This window comes from Manacus candei, unplaced genomic scaffold (genome assembly GCF_025592945.1).
Source record: "Manacus candei isolate 608988 ecotype Guabito, Panama unplaced genomic scaffold, ASM2559294v1 h1tg000003l, whole genome shotgun sequence".
NCBI classification, from domain to species: domain Eukaryota; kingdom Metazoa; phylum Chordata; class Aves; order Passeriformes; family Pipridae; genus Manacus; species Manacus candei.
This window is the reverse complement of record NW_026138051.1, coordinates 17,947,318-17,965,900: the sequence shown is the minus strand read 5'-3', so window position 1 is coordinate 17,965,900 and position 18,583 is coordinate 17,947,318. Positions and strand designations below refer to the sequence as shown.

General features: G+C 52.9%; 1 protein-coding gene across 2 annotated transcripts; it reads left to right on the top strand.

Moving 5' to 3' along the window:
* The first annotated feature begins 120 nt into the window (after positions 1-120).
* On the top strand, positions 121-15,217 carry AIFM1 (apoptosis inducing factor mitochondria associated 1). 2 transcript variants are annotated; one of them, XM_051791036.1, is made up of 16 exons: positions 121-236; positions 2,248-2,375; positions 4,069-4,159; positions 4,784-4,890; positions 5,016-5,146; positions 5,705-5,795; positions 6,539-6,623; positions 7,620-7,696; positions 8,538-8,646; positions 9,291-9,398; positions 10,195-10,283; positions 10,364-10,504; positions 11,024-11,166; positions 13,096-13,220; positions 13,708-13,904; positions 15,002-15,217. In XM_051791036.1, the coding sequence occupies exons 1-16, from the start codon at positions 167-169 to the stop codon at positions 15,071-15,073; spliced, it is 1,764 nt and encodes a 587-aa protein (XP_051646996.1). In that variant the 5' UTR covers positions 121-166; the 3' UTR covers positions 15,074-15,217. The 2 variants fall into 2 exon arrangements, with proteins under 2 accessions (XP_051646996.1, XP_051647007.1); XM_051791047.1 differs by lacking the exon at positions 2,248-2,375 and adding an exon at positions 1,299-1,438 and having other exon boundaries at positions 122-236.
* The last annotated feature ends 3,366 nt before the right edge of the window (positions 15,218-18,583 follow it).

The following is an 18,583-nucleotide window of genomic DNA, read 5'->3' as shown; positions in this document are numbered from 1 at the left end:
CGGTGTCGGCGGCGGCGGCGGCTCCGGCACCATCGAGGCGGCGGCGCGGAGCGGCCGCCCGGAAGCGGCGGCAGGAGGCGGTGGCGGGAGGCGGCGCGTGCGCGGCGGGGCCGGGCCGGGGCCGGGCCGGCGGGGCCGCGACCGAGAGGCGACACCGAGAGGCGACATGTTCCGCTGCCGCGGGGCCCTGGCGCGCGCCCTGCGCCCCCCGCCGCCGCGAGGGCGCGCACAGGCGGGTCAGTGTCGGCACCGGGGGGGGACGGGCACGGGCACGGGCACGGGGGGGGGCGGCGGGCGCGATCCCCTCCGCTGCCGCCGGTTCATCCCGCGCGCGGGTCGGGACGCGCCGTCCCTCCCCTGCGGCCCCGGGAGTGGCACCGGAGGGCACCGGGCCGGGAGGGCGCGGGTGCGGCCCTGCCCGGATCCAGCGGGATGCCCCGGGAGCGGGAGGGAAAACCGTGCTTGGGACACCGCGAGTGACCTGCAGCTGCGCGGTCGCCATTCGGGTGGCTTCGGTGTGGCCGCGGTTTTTGTTACAAATAAGCGCGTTTGGGCAGAGCTGAGGCGGGTTCGGGTGTCCGCCGGGGGAGGTGGGGAGGGACAGACCCCAGACCTCCCTTGGGAGCATCGGCCGGGCCGTGAGCAGGGCTCGGAGCCGTCCCCGCCGTCGCTCCAGGGGGGAATCAACTCCATGGAGTGATCAGGCCGTAGTGGAACAAAACGCCGCGTAGCTGCTCGGCCGGGTGTGCTCCTTGTGTGCCGGGAGGTGCCTGCGCCTGGACCTGCTCAGTTCCACGGGGGATGTGCTTTGTGCCGGCCGTGTCCTGCTGGTGGGTGACCCCGGTGGAATGAGCCGTGCGGGCAGGGAGGGGGGTTCGTGCCGCTGTGGCCATCCCTGCTGCTCACCCCGGCGAGGTTACCTGGAGCCAGGTGCATCCTCGGACAGGAGAGGCCTGGAGAAGGTGTGGGAACCACCAGCGCACGTCTCTGTGCTCTCCCAGGCCTGTGTGGCCGCAGGCTCCAGCTGCAGGCAGCCTTTTCAGCTGCCTGGAGATGCTCCTGCTATTAATTAGCTCAGTTACTCCTTGATCCTGCAGATGTTTTCATATCCACGGCTGCCTGGAGCACGTTGTTGTGGCACGGGATAAATTCCCTGCGGTCGCTCAGATGTGGTGCCACATTTTCCAAACAAGGAACTTGTTTGGTTTCAGAAATTACTTAAGTCTCTAAATTTCTGGGCGGACCTTTGTGTTGACAGTGTTTTTGTGTTGTTTTCTCCGATAAATTGTGTCCCTTAGGCACCTTGTTGAAGCGCTGGAATGTGCCCCCAGACCTGCAGCTGAGCAGACAAGTGCAGACAGGCGTGCCCGGGGAAAAAGGCAGTAATAAGTTTTTTGCCTTTATTGTGGGCTTGACCACCTTAGGAGCAGGTGCCTATGTAAGTAGAAAGGTGGTTCCTTGGGAAGAAGCCACAATCCATCTCTCCTGTCGAGCGTTTTCTGTATTCCAGCTCTCTTTACTCAGCTTTTGATCTCTGTAGCTTTGTCTCTGCTTCCTCCTTCAGAAAACTTTAAGGGGAGCTAACTGGAAATTAACTTCTTGTGATTACTTGGTTTTTAACTGTAATTTCAGTTACCTGTTAGGGTTTTTTTAACCTTAAAGGCACTCTTGGGTTTCTTCTTTTATGACCAAACACAGCTCTGTCTGTTGTCATGTGTGGGATTTGATACCAAAGCAAACCTTTCCTTGCCAAATCTCAGTTCAGAACATTTGTTTAACTTCTTTAAGGATACCAAATCAACTCCCAATTTGTGAGCATTTATGTCCTACATGAAAAGAATAAGGGTTTTCGGCCCGACTTAGTAAATGACACTCCCAGAGAGCTGAAGAGTAGCAGCATTGCCTGGGAGTGGATGGATCCCAAGTCTACATCAAACAAATCTGTGTTTCCAACTTCTTTCTCTTAGAGGATCATATTCATTAAAAGTTCCAAATCCTGATTTTCTCCTAAAGAAAGTCCTGGGAAAGGGGGAAAAAAAAATTTAAGACAGTGCATGGAGGAAAAGATTTTCCTATTGCCTTTAAATTTAATTCTTTCCTGTGCCTTTCTGCCCTTTTTTCTTTGGCAGCCAAGGTAGCTGAAATTACAAAGCCCACTCTGCTTTTCCTAGGGCCTGTTTAATCAAGAATCTTTCCTAATATACAGCTCTTTCCTTCTTCTCTTCCATTGCCTGTCTTCACCTGCAGTTTTGCACTGCCATCCACTAAGATGCCCTTCTAGATCCCTGATGTCTTCAGGTGTTCCTGGCAAAGCTGGCAGCAACCTCTTGTTATACTTAATAGTGGGAGGAACAGTCACTGGGACAGGAGCTTATGTAAGATGCTTCAAAAAACGTGTTTATGGGGTAGGAGGGTGGAGGGAGGGCACCTGTCTGTACCTCCCACTAAGTTACCCTTCACTTCAAACCCTCTTTGTGCTCCACGGCCTCAGGCATTAATTTTCAAGGGGGCACTGCCAAATAATTTAAGGTTATAAATTTTATATTCTCAGGCAGTGCAGTTCTCAGTGGAGAAATCTGCCTTAGAATTAACCTTTCCACTTTTAAGTAAATCTAAACCAAACTGGCCATCTTTGATTTGTAACCATCAGAAAGGCACTAGTTCATTAATTAATGCACCTGTCGTGGTATCAGTAATGTCAGCATGCTGAAAAGGAAATAATAACTAAATATAAGTGTGCTGATGGTAAGAAAATTTGTCCAATGTTATGATTTCTTTGGGGAAGAGCACTGAAATGTCACCCCATGATCTGGCAAAGTACAGTTGTGTTTCTGACTAGAAAGAAGTTGACATTGTCCTGTTGGAAATATTTGTCCTGAAGGCCTCATCTGATGTTTTGCTTGTGGTTTTTCCTAAGAGATAGGTTTAATTTGCAGTATGCTGCCCTTTGGACTCGCTGAAAACTTTCCTGGTTCTGCTTGCAAAGACAGAGGTGGTTTGTTAACCTTGGCTTTTCTGTCTTTAAGCAAAAGGCTTTAAAAATACCATTCTCTTGAATTCTGTTCAACACTGACAAATTCTTGTTTCTGAAATTTTTGAAATTACTCCAGTTCCCTGGACAGGCTTTTGTCTGCCCATGATCTTTTTTTGTGCCTGGCATTAAATTCCTCCATTTTTATTTGAGACTATTTGCTATAAAACACCAACTTCTGGGAGTTGGCAAATGAAATTTGATGTTGTACAAGTGCTAGAGATTATTAGCAAGGCTGGGTTTTGCCTTAAAAAGAAGGTTTGCTTCCCTCTAATTTGTTAGCCATGGGGGCAAACACTGGACTCTCACCTGCTCCCAGCACTCCCAGTGTCCAGCTCCTCTCCATTACCAGTTCTTGTTGGAGGTTAACATGACGTAAGAGATGTTCCCTCTTTGTCTGTACCACTAAATTGTACCTGCTGTATCCAGAATTTTCACAGTCAAATAAACAGGTGAGCATTCAGCTGGAAGAGATTCCGTGTCCAAAGGCTGTTACCTGGAGCAGCCCTGCTCCCGTGGCTGAAGGCACTGCTGAGATCAGGGGTGTCACCAGTGCCACCACCATGCCTCTAACACCTGGCCTAGAGAAAGCCACTCAGGTTGTTGGCTCTGCCCGGCTGCTCTGCGCTTGGGAACCTGGGAGATGCTTTTTCTTTGGACTCGTCTTCCATTTTGCAGCCCTGTGTCGTGGCCCAGCTTGCACGTGGCCTCGGGGTTGGTTTGGCTGCATTTCCTGCGCTGGAGCTGGTTCCTCTTGGAACAGGTTTGCAGCCAAACACCTACAGGAAGGTTCATTGCTTCTGGGAAGCAGCCAGGCATCCAAGGCTCACCAGACCAGGGGCAAAGCAGGTAATTTTCTGAGCACAGTCTCAATGGGCTCCTTGTCCAGTGAGGTGTATTTTAGTCTGTGTGTTTTAACTAAAAGCAGATGGCTTTTCCAGCACGCGGGATGGACAAAAACCTGTCAGGGGGTAGGAGCAGGATGGTGCCTTGGTTCTGTAAGGTGTACAAGGTCAGTATCTCCTGTCTGTCTCCAGGTGTACAAAACACTGAAGGACAACAAGGAGCGATTCACCAGCCGGGTCTCGTCGATTACGCGACCCCAAGACGAGGAATCCTCTGCAGCCGGTGGGTACCAGCCTGCTGGTTCTGGGGTCGGCTCTGTTCTCAGCCTGGGACTGCCCAGCACAGAAGATGGTGCTGGCTCTCCATGACCCAGAACCAGACTGTTTTACAGACAATCCTGAGGGTGAAGCAGGGTGTCTCCTCGGGCTGATTTCTGCTGGTTATTCCTTCTGTGATAAAAAGAGAAAAGAGTGAGCCCTGCTTTTGGCTTTTACCTTTGTGCAGTCTGACAAGGACATTGTGATTCCAAGGGGCCTCTTTCCCTGGATAGCAGAGGAAGAGGACCTGCCCGTGCTAGGAACTCAAAAGTGGTCTCCTTTAATACAATTACAGAAATACGTGCCTCAGCCTTTTTGGGAACTTCCCTTTCTTATCAGCTGTTCCCTGGTTGGCCAGTGCAGAGTTTTTGGTCTTGCTTAGAAAAACCAATTTGCTGAAATCTGGCTGGTTTCTGCAGGGAGCCAGCTTTGGGGGAAGCATCAACGTGGTTCTTGGGAAGGGTACGGGGGTGGAAGGTATTTGGAGGACAATTAGCCAAAGGAAGTCAGGATGTGGAAGGCCCCTGGCGAGACCCAGTTTCTCTGAGTGTTTGCAGTAAGGTGTCCCCTCTGTCACCTGCATCTCCAGGCACTGATGTCAAGGTCCCATCCCACGTCCCTTTCCTGCTCATCGGTGGAGGAACTGCTGCTTTTGCTGCTGCCAGATCCATCCGTGCCCGTGACCCCGGAGCCCGGGTAAGAGCTGTCCTGCTCCAGAGCAGGCCTGTGGCTGCTGAATGCTGTGCTCGCTCCAGAGCCTCTGTGTGTGTTGCCATTTGCCTGCCACTGCTCCAGCTGATGTGTTTCCTGACCAATTACAGGTGCTGATTGTGTCTGAAGATCCTGCCCTGCCCTACATGCGTCCACCTCTTTCCAAAGAACTGTGGTTTTCCGATGATCCCAATGTGACAGAGACTTTGCGGTTCAAGCAGTGGAATGGCAAGGAGAGGAGGTATGTGGCACTGCAGGTGACAAGGCTGAAGGGGAGTGTTTAGTGACAGGGTGGCAATGATCAAAGAGTTCTTGGGAGAGAACCACAAGCCACTGTAGGTGTGTTGGTGCTGGCAGGGCTTGAGGAGCTCTGCTTCCCACCTGAGTCTGCTCTGTACGTGATAGCTCTTGAACCTTGCTATGATTCCCTTAGACATGTCCCACCATGGGAATCCTGTGAAATAAGTTAATAAAGGTGAAGCTCCATGGGTTAGAACAGAGCTCCAGGGACACTGGATCACGTCTGATCCTTGTAACATCTGTGATTAACCCTTACTTGATGGTTGGACTTGATGATCTTAAAGGTCTTTTCCAACCTGACCAATTCTATGATTCTGTGATCCAAAACCCTTGAACTTCAACAGTGTGAAGACCCTGATTCTTAAGAATAGATAAATAAAAGTTCTGGAGCTTGTTATGGATGCCCAGAGTTGTCTTTGTCTCATTGGAATTGCTGAATAGCTGGATCTCTGGTATCCCAGAGCAAGTGGAACCCATTTGGTAATGGAGCTTTTCTCAGTATCTATTTCCAGCCACCGTCATTCTACGTGCCTGTCCAGGACCTGCCCTCTGTGGAAAATGGTGGGGTGGCAGTTCTGTGTGGCAAGAAGGTGAGTATGGCACTGGTTGTTGTTCCTACAGCTTTTCCCAAGCAGAGCCTGGGCTCTAAGGCTGGTACTGAACCCCTGGAGGTGCAGGGAGCGTTGGCTGGGAAGGGGGATGTGTACAAGTCTGGGAAAAGTGTGATGGAGCAGAGGTTATGTTAGTCTTAAGTTTGAAAACAGGAGAAGCCAAGAGGAATAGCAGTGAGCTGAGGGAAGATGATGAAGAAGAGAGAAGGATATGTCTGGAGTCTGGGCATGGGACAAGAATATGTAGAGCTTAGAGACAAGGTGTGACAAAGAGGAACTGGGCTGTGTTGGCCGGAGGGTGAGGTGAGGAGAGCACAGTGATCCACGTAGTGGGTGATAAGGTGGCCAGGAGCAATGTGCAGAAGCAGCAGGAAGGTGGAGAAATTTAAGGTGAGCCTTCTGCTATACTCATGTCCTCAGTTTTTTGTATGTTGCTATGATAGGATGTCAGTGACTCCTCTTCCTGCTGAGCTGTGCTGTGTCTGAGCCCATTTCAGACTCAGACCCTGGGAAGATCAGTCTGAGCTCTGATGACTCCCTTAGAAGTTGTCTTAATTCCCACTTCCAGTCGTCTCCCTTCCCACCTCCTACCCCCCTGCCCCTAAACTTAAAGGTGGGAAGATGTTAATTCCAAGTTTGCATCTCTGATCAGCAGTGCATGCAGTTTAACTCAAACAGCCACAGCACACAGCAGCTTGAGCTTGGCTTGGTTAATCCTGCAGGTTGTACATATGGATGTTAGAGGGAACACAGTGAAGCTCAGTGATGGGACCCAGATAACCTACGACAAATGTCTCATTGCCACGGGTAAGACTTTGAGGTTTTTCTCTCTTGTTCCTTGTCTTGTGCCAGGCTTTTTATTACGGTGGCATTTAGCTAGAGATAAATTCTCTAGAGCACCTCTCTTGTAGAGACAGGCTGGGAGAGCTGAAGAAGAGGAGGCTCTGGAGAGACCTTAAAGACTCTTCCAGTGCCTAAAGGGGCTCCAAGAGAGCTGGAAAGGAACTTTGGACAAGGGCCTGGAGCGACAGGACAAGGAGGAATGGCTTCCCACTGCCAGAGGGCAGGGTTAGGTGGGATATTGGGAGAAATCCTTCCCTGTGAGGATGGTGAGGCCCTGGCACAGGTTGCCCAGAGAAGCTGTGGCTGTTCCATCCCTGGAAGTGTTCAAGGCCAGGTTGGACAGGACTTGGAGCAACCTGGTCTAGTGGAAGGTGTCCCTGCCCATGGCAGGGGGTGGAACTGGATGGGCTTTAAGGTCCCTCCCAACCCAAACCATTCCATGACTCTGTGGTTCTATCTGACAAGTTTCTTCAGTAAGTGCAAACCCTTGGGAGAGCAGTCACACAGAGGACAGTCATGCAGCCAGCTATGCTGTTGGCTTTTGCAGCTGCCTTTCATCATCCAGCTTTTCTGGGATTTCCAAAGTTTTGGCCTGTGAAGGGTAGGAAGGAGGAAAATGTGACTTCCCCGGAAGGAGCTCCTGTACAGACCAACCTCTTCAAATCCTGCCTGTGTGGCAGCAGCAAGCAGAGCCAGCAGCTCTTGCTTGGGCAGAGCATTGCTCCAGCCTTGGCTCCAGCATTTCTAGAGCAGTTCAGGTGGCACTGGCTGTCTCCAGGCAGTGGGGCAGGGCGTGGGTGTGGGGTCACCCGCTGCTCACACAGGTCAGCAGCAGGGATGGAGCATACTGCAGCAGTTTGGAAAGCACAGTCGGGATCCAAGGCAGCTTTGCACTGTCTGGATAGCCAGTGCCATGGCCCTGGTGTCACTGGTCTCTCTTCTCTCCCTCCTTGTCCCCAGGGGGAACCCCAAGGAACCTGCCCGCCATCGAAAGAGCAGGAAAGGACGTACAGAAAAGGCTGACGCTGTTCCGAAAGGTAATCTCCAGGTGCTGCCAGTCCTGGGGCAAGACTGAATAAATCAGAGCCACTACCACTGCTTTCAGCTTTTAAATTCTTCTGCTCTGGCCAGGACAGCCTTGCCTTGGCACTGCTTCTCTCAGCTGGTGCCCAGGAGTGCATTGGTGGTTCATTCCTTTTCCCGGGCAGGAAACCAGGGTAGAGTCTGCTCAACCAGTCACCTGCTGGCCTCAGGCCTGAGAGCTGTCATAATACATGGGATTATGGGATTTTAGTTTGTTTTTTTTTTCAAGTTTCCCTCTTATATGACTTTGCTGCACCTTCCAAAGTGAATAAAAGCCTTGGAAGATGGTCAGTGATCTTCTAAGGTCTGCTGTAGAGTTGCTTTTTGTTAGAAAACTCCACTTTTCTTGAAAATGTAACCTTCTCCTTAGTCTAGTTCAGGGAATTGATCAGGAATAAGAAGGCTTATGAGAATCTTCTGTTCTGTGCTGCACTCCCCCTGAGGTGTGGTCTGCTTAACTGGAAAGGAAGGATGGATGATGTGAGCTGTTGCATCCTTTTTATACTGGTTGTGCTGCAGGACATTTAAGTTTAGAAGTTTTACTGTAATTGCCCTCGAAATTCAGGGGAAATGCAGGAATTTGAGATTTCCTGGTCAGGTAAAAGCTTGCACAGACATAAGGAATCCAGGGAGGTTTTTCTGTGCAACAGGCAAACAGGAGGAAGGAGCAACACATCTCCTTTTCTAAGCTGGGGAGAGAGTCATTCTTATTTCAGAGGGAGAAATTGGAGACAAATGCCTTCTGCTGCCATTCCTGTTAGAGAGGATTTGAAATGGGGGTAAATATTCTTTCAGATCGAGGACTTCCGAAACCTGGAGAAGATTTCAAGAGAAGTCAGGTCCATCACAATTATTGGTGGTGGTTTCCTTGGCAGTGAGCTGGCCTGTGCTCTGGGAAGGAGAGGTGAGTGTGTATCCTCAGCTGTGACAGACACTGAGTGGAAGCAGTCTGATGTTAGAAACTTCTTTTCACTCCCAACTGCTCAGTTTTTGCACAGACTTTGTGTTTGCCTGGAGGAAACTGAAATCACATGTGTTTTGTTGGCTGCAAGGCCAAGATTTTCCCAGTTTCTCCCTCATTAACTGCCCAGCAGCCCCTGACCACAGAGGTGGGAGCTCTGCAGGCCAGTGCATGCTGCAAAATTACTCCACCCTCTAAAAAATCACATTTGTCCTCTGTGCTCAAAGCCACCTTCAGACTAGGATTTCGGGGTTGGAACTGGATGATCTTTAAGATCCCTTCCAACCCAAAGCACTCCATGATTCTGTGGTAGTGAACAGCTGGATTCTGCCACTGTGTGAGGAGTGACTTTTTGGTAATTTTTCTATGTTTTCTCCAAAATACCAAGCATTTTACCTAAAAGGCTGTTATCTAGAGTTTGCAGGTATGCATGTGAAACAGTCACTTTGTGACTCCCAGAGAAAGTCTGGGAGCCAGAACTCTCAGATTTGGAAACTTCTGTCAAGCTCCTTGTGTAAAGTCAGGCATGTGTGTCCTGACATCCGTGCTGCTGCTCTCTATCCCACTGCTCTGTGCTTCCCTTCCAGCACGAACCCGAGGCCTGGAGGTGATCCAGCTGTTTCCAGAGAACGGCAATATGGGCAAAGTCCTGCCTGAATACCTGAGCAACTGGACCACAGAGAAAGTCAGGAGAGGTGAAGCTGCAGAGCAGGGGGGTGGGCTGATGGCTGCTGTGCAGCTCTTGCTGGTGACATCCAGCTCTGTTCTGTCCCTGGGCTCTGCAAGGTGGCCCAGGTGCAGTGCAGAGGAAGTTGCAGTTCAGGCAGCTCAGGCAGCACAGAGCTGCCATGAATCCCTGGCTTCTTGGCAGTTCCTCTGGGAAAGCTGAGCCAACAGGCTTGCTGATGCCAGTGAGGCTTTCCCTGTGGCTGTTGCTCCCTGGAATGGTCCCTATGCCCATGCACACACCTGGGTCAGGCCAGGAGCTGTAGTGTTTAGCTGCTAAAGCCAGTAAGATCCAAGACACCTTTTTCCATTTGCTGCGTTAAGTGCAGAATATTCCTGTGCATTGGGAAGTGGAGCGGAATAGAGGGAGGAGGAATATCATCTGAGTGTGGATTGCAGGGCCTGATAACCCACAGGTCTGAGTTACTTTCCTTTTTGAAAGCTGCCTTGTTGGACCTCTGGGTCTGGCTGAGGCACAGCAATAGGTAATCGAGTGTCCTTAGTTCCTGAACACCTGTTTTGGGGAATCCTTTTGGATGTGACCTTGTTATCACATACAACATGTACTTTGGATTGGCATTCAGGCAGCTCTCTCAGACTTTCTATCTGGATTTCTCCTCGTGCTTCCTTCCAAGCTGTACTGGCACAGCTTAGGAGGTCTCTGTCTTGGTTCCTCGCCTGGAATCTGTCTGCACCAACCACCTGCTCCAGGTGGGATCTGCCCAGCCCTGGGCAGACACTGAGGTGTCCTGTGCTTGTTTCCAGAGGGGGTCAACGTCCTGCCCAATGCTGTGGTCAAGTCTGTCTCTGTCTCTGGCAACCGGCTGGTGATTCAGCTGAAGGATGGCCGGAAGGTGAATGGAAAAGCAGGGAGAGGGTAAAGCTTGGAGGGGCGTGGAGGGAATGAAGATCCTAACTACGAATTCCCAAACAGGTGGAGACAGATCACATTGTGGCTGCAGTAGGGCTGGAGCCTAACGTGGAATTGGCCAAGTCAGCGGGGCTGGAGGTGGACTCGGACTTCGGGGGGTTCCGGGTGAACGCGGAGCTGCAGGCACGCTCCAACATCTGGGTGGTGAGTGTGGGCACAGCTTTCTGGCTGTGCTGATGCAGCAGCTCGGGACACACGAAGTTGTGGGGCTGGTGCACTGGGGCGAGGTGAGAAAGAGCGAGTAAGGAGTAAGGAGAGCAGTTGTAGCGCAGGCCCAGAGCCTGGTCAGGCATCGCAGCCGCCTCGTTGCCGTGGTAACCACGGCGAGTTTGGAATATTTATGCTGTGTAAGAGGAGTTGGGGTAACCTAAAGATAGCCTGGATCGCTTGCTTGCGTAAGAGTCCCTCGGTGGGCGTCGTGACTTTTTGATTCCTCTGGAAAACGTACCTCATGCTGCCTTATTTTTCCAAAGATTGGTGAAAAAATGCCGAGGAACTGGGAGTTGTGTAGCCCAGGGAGTGGGACGAGGTAGTGGTGGTGTTTGGGGCTTGTCAGAAAAAGGCAGTTCCTTGTTCCGTTTGTTCTCTCCCCAGCCTTTCTTTGGGCACTAGTCGAAGCTGTGGCTGTCAGTGTTTGGTGCTCACTGGGTGATTCTCTTTAAGGCAGGGGATGCTGCCTGTTTCTACGACATCAAACTGGGCCGGAGACGTGTGGAGCACCACGATCACGCCGTGGTGAGCGGGAGACTGGCTGGAGAAAACATGACTGGAGCTGCAAAGCCCTACTGGCACCAGTCCATGTTCTGGTAACGTTCCTTTCTTCCTCTGGGGTTCCTTGTTTGGCCACGTTTCAGGAGCTCGGACAAGATGCACCTTGGGAAGTGTGTGTTTCCCAAGAGCAGTGAAACCACCTCAGCAAACGCCTTGTACAGCTTCGTGTTCCCAGAGCCCAGGGAGGGGGAGGTGTTTGAGCATTCGCTGCTCTGCCCTCACCTCTCCGAAGTGTTTATCCTTCCTGTAGGTTCCAGTTTGTCATAGTCCCATTCTGCAGAGCAAGAAGCAATAAAGAGCAGCCCTGTCCTCAGAGCAGGCTGACTTACAGGTGGAATTTAGCAGCAAAATCTGTTGGTTTCAGTTGTGTTGCTGAACTGATGCTTTAGTGGCAAAGCATTGCTGCATCCAGGTGTACCTGAAAGGTTGTTTTCCAGAGAGAAGTATCAAGAAAATGGGCAATTTTGCTGTATCTTCCTGAAGTTCTTTTTGAAACAAAGCGAAACAAAATGGAACAAACTTCTCAAAAAAAAAATTAAAATCCCAAAGGCTGTTGGTTCGAGGGCAGTTTAACAGGATTTTAAATATAGGGAAAAGAGTTTTAGTTTTCTCAGAGAAATCCCTTCAAAAATAGGTATTTATGACCTGCTGTCATTTACCTGAACTCTTGGTCTGTCCTGCCTGGGTTGTGAGCACAGAGCATTTCTCACTTCACTTTTAAACAAGAAACATAGAACCAGAGAATCACTGAGGATGGGAAAAACCTCAGAGATCGTGGAGTGCAGCCAAGGACACAGAAACATCCATTTCCCAGGTGTGTTTTTCCTCAGGATGCTCTTGGCCACAACCAGATGCAGGTGAAGGAGGGCTGTGAGTTGCAGCCCCGTTTGTTGGCAGGTGTCACTCTGGCTTTGCCAGCCTTCCTTCTCCTCTGCTGAAAAGCTGGGAAATGGCAGGAACTCCTCATGCACTTTGTCAGGATGTTCAAGACCCCATAGCAGCCTTCCAGCATCTGAAGGGGCTGCAAGGAAGCTGGAGAGGGACTTTTTAGTTAGGAACCGGAGTGACAAGGCAAGGTGGAATGTGTCTTCAGACTGACCGAGGGGAAATTTAGGTTGGATATGTGCAAGAAATCCTTCCATACTATGAGGGTGGGCAGGCCCTGGCACAGGTTGCCCAGAGAAGCTGTGGCTGCCCCATCCCTGGAAGTGTTCCAGGCCAGGTTGGACAGGACTTGGAGCAATCTGATCTAGTGGAAGGTGTCCCTGCCCATGGCAGGGGCATGGAATGAGATGAGCTCTCAGGTCCCTCCCAACCCAAACCACTCTACGATCCTTCCTGAGCTCTGACTGATCACTGCTGGAAGCCTGCTCTGGTCAGCTGGCATGTTACTGGTGTTCCTTGCAGCAACCCCAGTCTGTGCTGGAGGATTCTGGCTGGGAGGGTCGTGATGTACATAGATCCAAACTGTTTTGTGACGCATCTGTTCCCTCAGCATCCTGGGGAACACTTGAGACACCTGGTACTTACAGGTCCCAAACCACAGCTGCTTTGTCTCCTAACAGCACCCCGGTTCAGATCCAGGTGCCCAGTTCAAGGAGGTGTTAGGACAAAGTGTTCTTCTCTTTAGTTTTTAAATACTCTCTGAAACATGCACTAAATAATTGTCCGTGCTCCAAAGCCTGGTATGGATAACAGCCATTGCCAGAAGCTGCCACCCAGGAAGCAGCCTTGAAGGATTTCAGAATTTTGGTCAGGGAACTGGTTTTTCTGAAGCTGTTGGCCTTGGACTTGCTGTGTCTTGGCTCCTTGTTCCACCTCTGTATGCAGAGCAGACACCGTGTGTCAGTCACTCTGCGTCCGCGATCGCCCACACCAGGCTGGCAGTAAGGATGGATGGATGGAACTGCCTTGGATTTCTCTCACTAGTGGTACAAATTACTTTATTTCCACTTGATTCCTAGGAGTGATCTGGGCCCCAACGTGGGGTACGAAGCCATTGGCCTCGTGGACAGCAGTTTGCCAACAGTCGGAGTCTTCGCGAAAGCGACAGCGAAGGACACGCCGAAAAGTGCGACAGAGCAGTCAGGTAAGGGCCATGTGTGCTGGGGAGCCTGCAGGTGTTGGTGTGGGCACACACAGTCAGTCTGAGAGCACAAGGAGTCAGCAATCTGCTACTCCCTTTCTAGACCAACCTTTAAAGGCTGGGTTTGATATTAAAATGTGATTAAACCACAGCGTTCCTCCAAGAAGCTATCAGGTAACTCATCTACTGACATGCAGACTTTCCCAGTGAAGCTCGATCTCCTCCACAGCAATAAAATGATCAGTTTGGGACAACAGAGACTGAAGATCCAAGCACATTTATTTTGTATTCACTACCTGGAGGAAGCAGACTTTTCTGTCCTAGGCACTTGGGGGTGGAAGTCAGGAATTGTCGGGTGTTGTGCTCCAAGTTGGGATTGTTTCATCCTTGTGTTAATGAAACTTAACTTTTGGGGGACACAGCTCTTGAGTCTGTTCTTGTCATCACATGTCCTGCCCCGGGTGTGTGACACCTCATGTCTCTGCCTTAGGGACTGGAATTCGATCCGAGAGCGAAACGGAAGCGGAAGCCTCGGAAGTTCACATCTCTCAAAGCTCTTCACCGACACCTCAAGTCCCGAAGCAAGGAGAGGATTACGGCAAAGGTGTCATTTTCTACCTCAGGGATAAAGTCGTGGTGGGAATCGTGTTGTGGAACATCTTCAACAGGATGCCCATTGCTCGGAAGGTCAGTGCAGGACGAGGATGATGGGCAGTGGGGCTTGACAGAGCAGGGATTTCCTTGTGGAAAAATCAATCTGCCAATCCAAAGTGAGGATAAATAAATGCAGATGCTCTGTCTGACGCAGAGCTGGGCAGTATCCAATTCACCCTGTCCTGGGTGAATTAGGGGAGCTGTCCTTGTGCTTTTTTGCATGTGTGTGCAAAATTTTTACGGAAATGAATCAAGTGTGTGCTCCAACCCTTGCCTTGGCATCACTGAAATTCTAGGCCTATAATAAGTAGAGGCTGGAATCATGGTGATGGAGCATGAGTAAAATGTCCCATCTTTGTGCTGCTTTGTCCAATGTCCAAGTGCCTGAAACAGTCTCAAACATCATTGTCCCAGAAACAGCCACAGAGTCAGGGCTGGGACAGCCCTGAGAGGTGCTTAGTGTGTCTCCACCCCCGTGGTCTGTCTCAATCCTTGCAGGTCAGCTCAGCCAGGCCGAGGTCAGGTTTTAACACCTCTGGAAAATTTCAGTAGTTTAAACTATGGGAGTGATCCCACACTATCCCCAGGTGATCTCTCCCAGAGCGAACTATTCGTGGTAGAAGTTTTTGATATCTAATCTGAATCCTTTATGATGCAGTTGAAACCTATTGCTTCTCCCATCCCCGTGGAAGGGAGATACTTTCCTTCTTTCCTTCCTTCCCCTAGCAACCTTTCCCCTAAATCTGAATGTGCAGAGTCCTTGGCCTCTTCGTCTTGTCTAAAAGCTGCAGGTTCAAGCCAGGTATCCTGGCTCTGAGACAGTGCCAGGCTCACCTTCACGGAACTGAATCACTTTTTGAAGACACTTATTCTCCCCAGCTGTAAAGGGAAACCCAGAAACAAATCCCACAGGGACAGGGAGGTTGGTTTTCCAGCTGTTCCTGTAGGCAGGTGCTGGTATGTTTAAGAGTCCCATGTGAATTTGGGTGCAGAAAGTGCTGTTGTGTTGTGGCTGTCTCAGTCTGGTGCTTCAGAGAGGATCTGAGGAGTTCCTGGCATCGGCTGTGACAGTCCTGCAGCGCTGGCTGTTTATAGGATGTGCAGGATTTAATGCCTTCTCCTTCCTCCAGATCATCAAAGACGGGGAGGAGCACGAGGACCTCAATGAAGTAGCAAAGCTCTTCAACATCCACGAAGACTGAACTCTCTAAGGGGAACATGGCACTAGGAGCGAGGGGGCTGCTGGCTGTGTGCATCCCTTCACCTTGGACAGCTTCCCTGGAGCACTTGGGAATATTCCACTCACCTGAGCCCAGTGTTTGCACCAATAAAGTCAGATTGTTCTAGTTACCTGCTTCTTCCTGCACCGCTGCCTGGCTGGTGAGGAAAGGGGACTGTGCTGCCAACTGGGCTCAGTTTTCCCTTGTATCAACCTTGGAGAAGCCTGCAGAGCTCCCTCTTTCCTTGCAGTGATTCCCAGCTGGGAGTTGGCAGGGCTTCAGCCCCTCCCATGCCTCAGGTGCTCCAGCTCCTGTCTGGGGCTCTGTGGTCCTCACTGCACAGTGCCCGTGTCTGCCTGCAGCTGGACAGCCCCAGCTCACACCCTGTGTCCCCACAGCTGGCTTTGCCCACAACACCGAGCTTGGAGAGCCTGCAGGGAAAGCTGCTGCCATTGGGATCCTTCCCAGGCCCCACATCACACGATCCATGGTGCCTCTCCTGTTTGGTGATCCCCTCCCCACTATGCCCAGGGTGTCACTGCTGGTCCCCAGGCACAGGTTACCTGGATGAGGGAATACAGGTGTGGCAAGAGCTGGCACCAGATGCCACTTGGGCTCTGAGGACAGGGCTGGGAAGGGCAGGGGTGGAGCCACACTGTCCCACAGAGCAGCCATCTCGTGACACCTACATCCCACAGGAGCCCTGGCACACCTGGAGGAGCCAAAGAGCTCCCTGGGCCTGAACTGAACATTCCACCACCTGGGTGGTGTCAGCTCCGAGGAGGTGCCGCTGCTCTGCTGTCCAGGCTGCAGGGGGGGATCCCCACACGCTCCCAAAAGGTGCCAAGAGCGGCCGTGAGGGACCCACTGTGGTGGAAGGGGCTGCTCGGGGCGGGGCCTCTGTGAGCAGAATGGGATGTGGGGTGCTGCCCCATGCCCAGTTCCACCCAGTTCTGGGCATGGGCATTTCCCTGGTGTGGTGGGTTTGACCCTGGCCGGATGCCAGGTGCCCACCAAAGCTGCACCATCACTTCCCTCCACCGCTGGACAGGGCAGAGAAAATGCAACAGAAGGTTCATGAGGGAGAGGTCACTCAAGGTGATTCAGACTCTGACTTGGGGAAATAAGTTACCCATTGCAATCAGGATGATGACGAGTAAAACAAATCTTAAAAACATTTTCCCCACACTTCTCTCTCCTTCCCAGGCTTTCCCTCCTTCCCTGCAGTGCAGGGTGTTGGGAAGGGGGGTCATGGTCAGTTCAAAACATGTTGTTTCTGCCTCTGCTCGTGGAGAGGAGTTGGAATCCTTCCCCTACTGCAGGGTGGAGTCCCTCCCACAGGAGAAATTCTCCATGAACTTCTCCAGTGTGGGTCCCTTTCCATGGGGTCAGTCCTTCAGGAACTTCACTAGCATGGATCCCCTACAGGGTGACGAGTCTTACCAGCAAACCTCTCCAGTGTGGGCTTCTCTCTCCATGGGTCTGCAGGTCCCTGCCAGGCCCCTGCTCCAGCACAGCCTTCTCATGGGTTTACAGCTCTCTCTCGGGCATCCCCCTGCTCCTTGTGGGCTCCTCCCCGGGCTGCAGGTGGATCTCTGATCCATCAGGGACCTCCTCAGGCTGCAGGTGGATCTCTGCACCCCATGGCCCTCCCTGGGCTGCGGGGGCACAGCTACCCCACCATGGGCTGCCCCACAGGCTGCAGGGGAACCTCAGGTGTTGCGCTTGGAGCACCTCCTGCCTCTCCTTCTGCACTGCCCTGGGGGTCTGCAGGGCTGTTCCTCTCCCATATTCACACTCCACTCTTCTCGGGACCCAATTCCATCTGTGCAGTAACTTTTTTTTCCTCCTTAAGTCCCTCATCCCCGAGGTGTCACTGCCATCTCTGACGGGCTCGGCCTTGGCCAGCAGCGGGTCTGTCCTGGAGCTGCTGAAACTGGCTCTGACAGACATGGGAGAAGCTTCTCACTGTAAGCTCACCCCACCCCTCTACCAAAAGCTGGCCACGCAAACTCAATACACCTGGCAACTGCCCTGGGTGATGCAGGGCCTCACAGAGCAAGGGGGCCATTGTAACATTGGGCATGATGGCACCAAGGATCCATTGTGACATTGCAGGGCCTTGTGGCATAAAGGAAGGGGCCCTTGTGACACTGCAGGGCCTCATGGCAGCAAAGAAGAGGCCACTGTGACACTGCGGGGCCCTGCCCTGCCCTGCCCAGGAGCTCCCTGGGGTGCCACTCAAGCAGAGCAGAACACCTTGCTCGGGAGGCAACAGCTCTCTTTTCCTTCTCTCACCTGCAGGGAAGGAACCACGGAGAAGAGGAACACCAACCTGCGCCCCAAGGAGGGGCACCAGCTGAGAGACAGGACAGGGGGCAGAGGCCGAAGGTGGGATGGCGCCGGTCGTGCCAACACTGTGCCAAAGCAGCCGCCTCCATTCCCGTCCTCCCGCCCGTGCCAGCGGCAGCCTCAGGACAGCCAGGGCCAGCCCCTCCGTGAGGACCCGCTGTCCTCGCCCTCCAGCACGCTGAGCTCCAGGGGCTGTCCTGGCCGTCCCTCGCTCCCGGCCAGCAGCACCGCCGCCCGCAGCCAGCGCCGGCGGGTGAAGAGCTGCTGGGCCTGCAGTGGGGTGGCGAGGCCGGAGCCCCAGCAGCAGGACAAGGACCACGGATGGTCGGATGAGGCTCCCCTCGTGCCTCAGCGCTGCAAACACATCATCTCCCGTATCCCTGTCCCAGCAGCAGCTGCTGGGAGGAGCCAGGCGAGCCCTGCCAATCCCCCTCTCCCCTTTCACGCCTACAAGGGGAAATCATCCCCCGGCCCACGGCGGGAGGTCTCTCGCTGCGTCAAGCAGGAAACCCAGCCTAAGACCCCAGCACAACGGGCGGATTCAGCTGTTCGTCAACACGCTAAGCAGGAAACCCACCTCGAGACCCCCCCAAAAGGGGTGGATTCAGCTGTTCCTCAACACGCTGAGCAGGAGACACAGACAGAGGAGCAAACTTCAGCTGCTCCCCTCTTGGTTGACCAAGAGACACAGACTGAAACTGCAACACAAGAAGAGGAGATCTCACCTGCTCCTCAGCTCATCGACCAGGAAACACAGATCGAGTCCCCGGTCCCACGCAGCCCCTCAGCCCTGAGCTCAGCCCTCTCCACCACAGAGCTCTGCTCCGCTCCCCCGGCTGGTCGGCAGCGGCTCCCCGTGTTCCGGAGGGCGCTCGGGGCTCTGCGCGGGGCCTTGCGGTGCCTCTGCCTGGCGGGACAGCCCGAGCAGCGGCGCGGTGCCCGGCGGGACCCCGGGGACGGCTGCTGCTCCGAGCCGGTGCAGCATCCCCGGGGCGGCACGGCGGGGACGGGGGCAGGGGCGGCACCTCGGCCGTTCCCCGCCGCTGAGGACGCCGAGCCGCCACCGTACTCGTGGCCGTGGCTCATCGAGACGAGTCTGTGACTGGCCACGGCGACTGTTAATAAAAGGCTTCGCCTTTC